The sequence below is a fragment of the Sinocyclocheilus anshuiensis genome, unplaced genomic scaffold (genome assembly GCF_001515605.1).
Source record: "Sinocyclocheilus anshuiensis isolate Anshui unplaced genomic scaffold, SAMN03320099.WGS_v1.1 scaffold1024, whole genome shotgun sequence".
Taxonomy (NCBI): Eukaryota; Metazoa; Chordata; class Actinopteri; order Cypriniformes; family Cyprinidae; genus Sinocyclocheilus; species Sinocyclocheilus anshuiensis.
This window is the reverse complement of record NW_015552843.1, coordinates 2,019,942-2,028,781: the sequence shown is the minus strand read 5'-3', so window position 1 is coordinate 2,028,781 and position 8,840 is coordinate 2,019,942. Positions and strand designations below refer to the sequence as shown.

The window sequence follows — 8,840 nt, the reverse complement described above, 5'->3', positions numbered from 1 at the left end:
TGTCATCGATGTATATATCATAATCGGATTCAGTCAGGGGATTTTTTAGCCAATGCGCGTTTAAAGGTTGATCCTTGATCCCTGCTTTGATTGAGTTCTGACAGCGTCTCGCGTAACATGTTCCTGGATCAAAATCCATCAAATCTGGATTCAGTAGACTACTTTGGTGATTTCAAGTTAGGCCTATAAGTGCTCAGCCAGTCACGATTACGTGATTTAATCACATTCTCCTATCTCTCATAACAATTTTGTTTTATTAAGAGAAAATATTTTGGAGGTAAATGGTTAATTGACAGGAGCCACACGTGATTGATTTTTGGGCGTATTGAATCAGACCGCTGTCTCGCTCTCTCCCTCTCCCAGTTCACGGGTCTCTGTTTCTGATCCTCTAAATCCCACCCACTTGAAACGAAGAGGTGGAAAAAAATCGCCATCTCTCTCGCTTATACACTAACTTGTCCCCTGTTAATAGCATCCTGGTTCACTATTTGCGCTCTCGTGCTCGGGACGGGGTGATGGAGACTGAGAGTTGTCTGTCTTTCTCCTCGCCTTCAAACAGGATCACGCCAGAGAATTCACCGGGTTTGGAGCATAATTCCGGCGCGTTCTTTCAGTGTGACGACCTCCAAAAGTCTCCGCATCTTCATCTAGCGCGTCGACATGAGTTTTGTATGGGACGCTACACTGACGGCGGCTCCGCGGACGTTACGCACGGCGTCGGCACTACAACTCACCGCGCCTCGCCTGGAAAGCATACGAAGTATTTGGAGAATATGAACCAGGACCAAAAACCTTCGATTACTGAGAAGAACTCCTCATTTTATGAGACTAGTTCTGACGGTAAGTGAAAACTAGTTCAGTAGTTGAATGTCAGCGAGGAAAACCTCCAAACGTCTAGACTGTAAACGATAGGCTACTAGTCGTAATAACAACAATAGCCTAATAATGACATAATAATAATAATAATAATTCTCAAAAGCCGTTTACACAATTTACTTTTTACACAATTTTTAAATAGGCTACTCCACCTGAGGCCCAAAACATCTAGTAGCTAGGAATGTGACTAAAAATCAGTAATATTTTTCATTTACGCATAATTTCTTAAAACGGATATATGGCAACTGGAAATGTAAATATCATTACATTTACACTTAAAATGATGTCAGCAAGAAAAGTGGTGTTATTTGTGCTGATTAGAGATAGGCTAGATTAAGCCAATTGAAATAATGTGTTTATTTATTAAATTAGACTTTTCAGTTAATCAGTATTTCGTTCCCACTTGTTAAACACGTTTGAAATGGACTGTACTTATGAACTTTTTTCATTTCTCCAAAGAACCTCCAAATAATCTAACTGTATTATATATAAGTACGTATGAACCTTTTTTCATTTCATATATATATATATATACATGATGTTCACGATGTTAAAGTGATATAAGTGTATTCGTTGTTCAAAGATGTTTTCTAAATAACCGCCAAATAAAACGTTCTTTTTATTACATATTTTATTTATACTTTAGTTACTTAAAGTGGTTTTGTTAGGCTTCAAAACTATCTTTTTTCTAATTACAAACTTTTGGTATAATTGATCTCAACTAGCGTAGCTAATAGTTTAATGTTTATATCATTTTGGTCTTAAAATAATTAACTAAATAAGTCATATAGTTAAAGCAAAACAAAAGAACACTTTATTTAACCTTTTTTCTAACCAGGCAAGTCAATTAAGAACGGGTTCTTACTTTCAATAACAGCCTGTTCTGAAAGTTATTAGTATTATTTTATTACAGCTGAAAGGTTCATGTTGTAAGAGCTGCGTCTTTTAGGAAATTTCAGGCCTGCTCACAGTATCCATAGCGCATTTCGTCCTCACACTTTGCCAAATTATGATTTAAAAACGCGTTTATAAATTTCTAGCATAATTAATTATTTCTTGAGGTTCAAAACTTTTTGAACTGTTGTGATTTAACGTTTTCTTTCCTCATACAGCTGGAACAATTTATTTCAACCGCAAGTCTCAATTTATATTGCAGGCCTAATCATAAAATATTGCGATGTGTAGGCCTAATGCTCAGAAACAATATCGTCAGATAGACCAACAGCATTCAAATCTATCGCCATGGATTTGCGTGCGTGGTTTTGAGGCCTGTTATGGCCATTCTTGGTTGCGTTTGAATGCCTTACAATTCTGTCACACATTCTAAATACCAACATTGATCTTGGATTCTAAATTCGTTTCATTTATAAACGATTATGTCGATATGTAGCAAGTCAACAAGCAAGTTTACATTTCCAAAATAACTTATTTATTTTAAGATCACGAGACGTGTTGAGCCATGCAGTATGCTCTTCAACCTTTTAATTGGGGACCTCACCTTATGGGGCTTATGGGGGTGTGCCAAACAAATATAGCCTGGATTTGATTGGTGGGAACGAACTAGTGTTGAAGACAACACTTTAATAATAAGAGGCCTGTTTTGTCTTTTAGCTTACTGTGCTATAAGGGGGAAGAAATGCAAGGTCATTTCTGCCATATGTGCCGGGGTTACAGCGTCGAACTTGTTTCCGATACATCATTCATTGCACTTATGCATTATAGCCTACTTTTTGAAAGACAGTTTTTGACATGTTTACGATAATTTTTAAAACTTCATCTTTATTTATTTATCGCTCTTTCGAAGGCCAGTGGAAACATTTTGGGAGATATTTAACTAAAATAAAATGAAAATAAGTGTTGTTCTTTAGTGTTCTTTCTAGGCTAAATAAGAGTACAGTATATAACGATTCTGTTCCTAAAAGCATTTTTTTTTTTGAAGAGATCAAATATAATAATGCCATAACTTTAAAGTTATAGAAGTAACTCTAGTAAATGGTTTCCTCTGTTTTGGTGAAAATTAAATTAGGAAAACCATAATTCATTTCTGCCACTTAATCACTAAGCAAAGACAGACATTGAGCTTTAAAGCAAACTGCCTGGGGATTTTTATGACCCAAGGTCAGATGTTTTTAATATCTACAGAAACATCAAAATTATAATTTCACTCTAAATCAGATAGATTACAGTGGAGTTCTTGTGAGGAAAACAAACAGAAGTATCATTGTCAAATACTATCAGCCAGTTAGATGTGCCTATTAAAAACTATAAATATAATAATTGTTTTTATGTCTCAAGAGCAATGCTTTGACTCTTGTATGCATTTGAATTAATTAAAGCAATTATCTAGTCAATTTATTGACCTAGATGATCATGGTTTGAAACAATATCATAATTTTGTCATTATGCACAGAATTAATCACTCTTGTTCAATGACATACTCAAGCAGAAATCTCAATAAGATTTGAGAAAGAGAAACCAACTACATATTAACACACTGAGACATGAGTTTTGCTTTCTTTTCCATGAAAATTAGGGATACGATTATTTGATTACAATTAAAAACTGCAACACAGGAGAGACATAAAAAGTTTCTATTTTAGATAAAAGTACTTATGAAAGAATAAACACCCTCTTGTAAAGGACTATGACTGGATTATTCCTTTTAAAATAGCTCTTCCCATCCTTATGTTCTCCTGAGAAAAGCAAACACGTCCTGTTTGAATGATGTTTATTATTATAGTGATTATAACAGAACTTTTTTTGTCAAAATTCCTTCACTTCTTACAACCTTTTTAAGCTGTGGATTTTGTAATGACATGCATTTTATTGTAGTATTCAAGCAAGCGTTTAAGCTTAGAAAAATTGATTTTTAACTCATGCCATTCAATCTCAAGTTTCAAGCTTAATCAAAACAGTAAGCTCTGCTGACAGTGTGTTATTATCCTTTTTAAAGTTCGTGGAATACTCAAAAGTAGACTGAATATTTGAAAGAGAAAATGTTGCAATGTTGGTTTAATGGTCTACTATTTAATATAAACTGCAAATATATTTTTAGTTTTATGTGCCTGTTGCACACCATTATTTTTAGGATAGTCAGAAAGTACATTACATATCTACTGGTGATGAACAAAATAGCTTGTATGGTTTACAGTAACATACAGTGATTGCTATGAATTTATCACAGATCAAAAATGTTTTATTTTTTAGCAAAGTTATATTTAAGGAATTTACGTTGTGCTGCTTCATATGGAAACCTGCAATATAATGTGTATTAATTTAACTTGTAAACGTTATAATTCTATTTCCTAATTAAAACTCATATATTTGAAATGCGTTTGTGGTTGTTTGAGGTCGTTAAGGCCTGCAGCTAAATCAGGTGAGGAGGAAAAATATTCAGGCTATACATAAAAAAGCCATTAACTGCAGTTTAGAAGACAAGAAAAGCATTGTACTTAAACAGAAAATGATGTTTAATTAGCCTGGGCACAGTATTTATATTTGCTTCTTAGAAACTAAATGTCATTCTGTCTTGGTGTCAGCAGGAGATAAGGCCGTACCCAAGACCCTTGGATATCCTGCTCTGGACTCGGAGTGTTGTGGAAAACTGAAAGAGCCGTCCAACGGGTTGTCTGGAGACTCCATCGCTGACTCCATCGACCTGTCAGGCAAGAACAAGAAGCGGAGAAACCGGACAACTTTCAGCACCTTTCAGCTGGAGGAGCTGGAGAAGGTCTTTCAGAAGACACATTACCCAGATGTGTATGCACGGGAACAGCTGGCACTGAGGACGGAGCTCACGGAGGCAAGAGTGCAGGTGTGTTAGACTCCACCTTCTGCAGGCAGTGTAAGATTAAATATATAAATTGGCATTATTAAAATAATCGTCATTGTCTTATTTTTTCTATTATTCTATTAGTCTATTATTCTCACAAAGGCTGCATTTATTTGATGAAAAATACAGTAAAAATGTATATTATGAAATATGATTACATTTGAAATAACCTTTTTCTATTTCAATATATTTTGAAATGTAATTTATTTCTGTGATGGCAAAGATGAATTTTAATAATATTTGGTGCTCAAGACATATTTCTTGTTAAAAACTGTTGTGCTACTTCATATTTTTGTGGAAATTGTGATGGAAAAAGACATTCAAAAGTTTTTTGTAACATTGTACAAGTCCTTACAGTCAGTTTTGATCAATTTAATACATTCATTTGCTGAGTGAGAAGTATTAATTTCTTTGAAATAAACGTAGTGTAATTGATAATATGGATAAAATATCTGATTAATAGATAGTAACTGGTTTCAAATTTGACAGGATACACCATTTCTTGCACAGATTTCAATGCTTTCAGTAATATTAATGTTGCTCATCTATTAAATACATGGAATTCATTGAAAGGCAAAGTGTTCCATTTTGACAGGGCATATATTTCCATCATTCAATAATTAAGTTTAATATATGGATATTCAGGTGTGGTTCCAAAACAGACGGGCCAAATGGAGGAAAAGAGAGCGTTACGGGAAGATGCAAGAGGTGCAAAACCACTTTACCACATACGATATCTCCCTTCTCCCTCGCTCCGATTCATACCAGGTACACACGCAAATACACAAACACAGAACACAAAGAGAGCACAAGACAGAGCTTGAGAACAAAAATGTAGCTTTTGTCTACGATTTCAACACACACAGGGGAGTTGCTTTGGTTTGGCTGGAGACATAGTGGACATTATAATGATTTATATTTGTTGTCAGAAACACAGAGTGAATTTAGTTTTATATTGCATGTTAGTGTAATGCCATTAATCTTGCCATATGGCACAGGCTAGCATTAAATATATTTAATTTGTATACATGTTCATTAAATGTATAAAGATTCTAAAAATGATTTTAAAATGTGTTTTTTTCTGTCCACACAGATGCAAAATAACCTATGGCCAAGCAGTGCGGGAACGGGAGGCGCCGGCGCAGCGGACAGTGGTTGTGTTCTGGGAGCGGACAACATGGCATCGTCCTGTATGACCCCTTACCCCCACCCTCACGGCAACCTACCCGGGCTCATGGGTATGTCTGCGTCTCCAGGCCATCCTCATCATCATCATCATCACCCGCCCCACCACCCTAGCATTAATGGGATATACTCACTCCATGGCTTCCCAGGAAGCCTGGGGGCCCATTCTTTTGAGCCCGGACCAGAGTCTGAATACAAGCCCTCAGGCCTGGTGGCCCTGCGCATGAAAACCAAAGACCCCGGGAGCCTGTTATCCTGGCCGACATGACCGTGCAGCTGCAACTGTGATTGTGATGACATCACAGAGCCAACAAACAGTTAGCATGCCTGCACATACCGGCGGCATGTTAGAGCTACTCAGAAACACACAACTGAAAGACACTTTTTAACGCTCAATGTACACATCTCTTTTTTTTGCAGGCTTCCAGATGTTTTCACGGCAAAGATACATTTGATGCCCTGATTTTTTTTTGTTTTTGGTTTCTGTTTCCCTATGGAAGCATCTCATTTGTTTGTGTGTTTGTTGAAATTCTATGAGCCATGATGGGCTTTGCACACAACTTGCCTTAATATAACATTCTTCCTGGGATACTTAAATTGTAAAAATGATGTAATGTTAATTACCAAAGAGGATGTGCAACATGTTTATTTAAGTATGTTAATGGTAATCTCATAGTTTCAGTGTATGCAGTGGTTTAGCCCCATTATGTCTATATGTAGTCCCAGTCAATAAATGATTTTACATTTTCCGACTTTGTGCATTCAAATACGTCACCACTAAAAACAGCAAATAAATGTGTGCTTCTGGTAAACCATGGCAGGAATTAATACTGCATATAGATTAATTTTTTTGTTTCTGATTGCTTATTTTAATTAGGGATGCATGATATTTTGGAATCATATTGGCTGATATAACAGTTTGCTTTTTTTTTTATTTAACGGTTTTGGTCTGTATTAAATATCAACTTGTACATGCTTATTTCTCAAATTTTTACATTTAGATTAACTTAGCCATTACAGTATCTAACACTCACTTAAAATCACTTTTTAAAAACACTAATAACTTAATAACACTGTTAAATGTAATTTTTTAGAATGCCCAGACACTTTATGCATTTAAAATAATTCATTTTAGTATTTATTGTTTTATTTTTCATTTATTTAGATAGAATTGTACAAAATTTGAATACCATCATCCTTGAAAATATTTTTGGTATTCTACAAGAATTTAAATATTCATGCATCCCTAATTCTAATCTTGAATAATATCCGGAATATGTGTTTTTACTATAACACAGATAATTGTACAGGCTCAGGCAACTTTGGGATCCATATGAACATCTCATAAAATTCTAATGCAACAAAAATATTATGTGTGCCAATTTCTTAAGGCTAGTATACACAATTACAATTAAGGTGAAATGTTTATACTTGAGAGAGAGCATGGCCATCTAATGTGTAATTTTAAATGTATGTTTTGCTGTAGGCTGGCTGTAAAGGCTGTCAAATGTCACCTGATACATCGGCAGCATGTGACAGCCCTGCTAATACAAAACCAACTAAGTGACCACAAACCCCTCACTCTCAGAATGATGACGGATTCCAAGTTTTTTTTCTGTCATACCCATCAACCTTACACTGTTAGCGATTTCTGTAAATTACACAGTATTTAACTGTAATATGAACTGTACTTGACTGTAAAACAGTTACACAGTATGTTACTGTATTTTAAAATTGCATTATGGGAAATATCCTCTTGGCGCCATTAAAATACAGTATTTTTCATTTACTGTAAATCCAAATACAGTAAAAAAAAATGAGCGGGAAACCTGACCAATGACAGAAAGGCTTTTTTTTCTGCTTGGAGAAAGAAGAAGAAGAAGAAGAAGAAGAAGAAGAAAAGGAAGACGCACACACCTCGCGCCTGCAAATGTATGTACAATATTCCTGCTTTTTCATTACATATTTTATGTCAGTGTAATTTTAGGGGTTATTTGTTGGTTTAATTAAAAGCAAAACAATAATAATAAAAAAAACGCTGACACTGCACGACGCGCAGTTTCCTCACGGTGTTCGTTGGTAGAGAGCGGAAACTCATTTGAGATTGAAGAGAGAACATTCTGTGCAAAAAAAAGATCTTTCTTTCTTTTCTTTCCTTTTTTGTAGAACGTTTCACCATCAAAGTGCGAACATAAACAGGTCTGTCTTCGTTTTGACCACGTCGGTAGCAGGTGAGGTTTTATGTGAACTTGTATGAAATTGTTGGCCGACAAACAGCTTTTAATGGTACAGCTGTGTAATCTCTTGGCGCTACCCATATATAAGTGTATAAATGTACAGCATGCATTTACTGCTAGCGTAAAACACGCAATGTTCGTCTGCAAACTCCCTTTGAGAAATAATGTGCATTTATGAATCATGCCAAAGCGCGAACTTCAGGTTTTCGTGTATGCATGCACGTTAGCCTCTCCGCACTTCACTTCAGTCGCACACGTAACGTTACCGCAAACACAGAAAGCCCGCAAAAATAGTGAATAGATCTGAACAACACAATCTGAATTCTAGATGCACCGTGGAAGGCTGTAAGTTACAGTCGTGTCGACTATTGTCCAGCCTTTGTGAACACCTAAGATGACACATTCGAGATGGTACAAAAACACACAGAATGTCCAGTTAGTAACGGTAAAAACTATTTTACAGTGACGTAATCATTTTCAGCACACCTTAGTAGGAAGCATAAATGTGATTTTGAGAAATCTGTGTCGATAATAACGTTACTGCGCTTTCTGCTGCTGTGCCAGATGTGAATAACATTACTGATGCAGCTGTCCTGGTGTTGATGGCCCACTTAAAAGAATGATTGCTATAACTGACACTTAGAAAAACTGTGTGTGTGTGTGTGTGTGTGTAGGTCACAACAACTCTGGCAGATGCAAAGACCAGGCTT

At 35.8% G+C, this 8,840-nt stretch overlaps 1 protein-coding gene across 1 annotated transcript; it reads left to right on the top strand.

Annotated features, from left to right (window-relative positions):
- Nucleotides 1–492: 492 nt before the first annotated feature.
- On the top strand, nt 493–6,377 carry LOC107668019 (homeobox protein aristaless-like 3). Its single transcript, XM_016459750.1, has 4 exons — nt 493–840; nt 4,419–4,690; nt 5,354–5,476; nt 5,802–6,377. The coding sequence occupies exons 1-4, from the start codon at nt 516–518 to the stop codon at nt 6,159–6,161; spliced, it is 1,080 nt and encodes a 359-aa protein (XP_016315236.1). The 5' UTR covers nt 493–515; the 3' UTR covers nt 6,162–6,377.
- Nucleotides 6,378–8,840: the final 2,463 nt, after the last annotated feature.

Coding starts and splice junctions, on each gene's coding strand:
- LOC107668019 (XM_016459750.1), top strand. CDS start 516: ATGGAGACTGAGAGTTGTCTGTCTTTCTCCTCGCCTTCAAACAGGATC. Junction 841..4,418: donor TTATGAGACTAGTTCTGACG/GTAAGTGAAAAC, acceptor TGGTGTCAGCAG/GAGATAAGGCCGTACCCAAG. Junction 5,477..5,801: donor CTCGCTCCGATTCATACCAG/GTACACACGCAA, acceptor CTGTCCACACAG/ATGCAAAATAACCTATGGCC.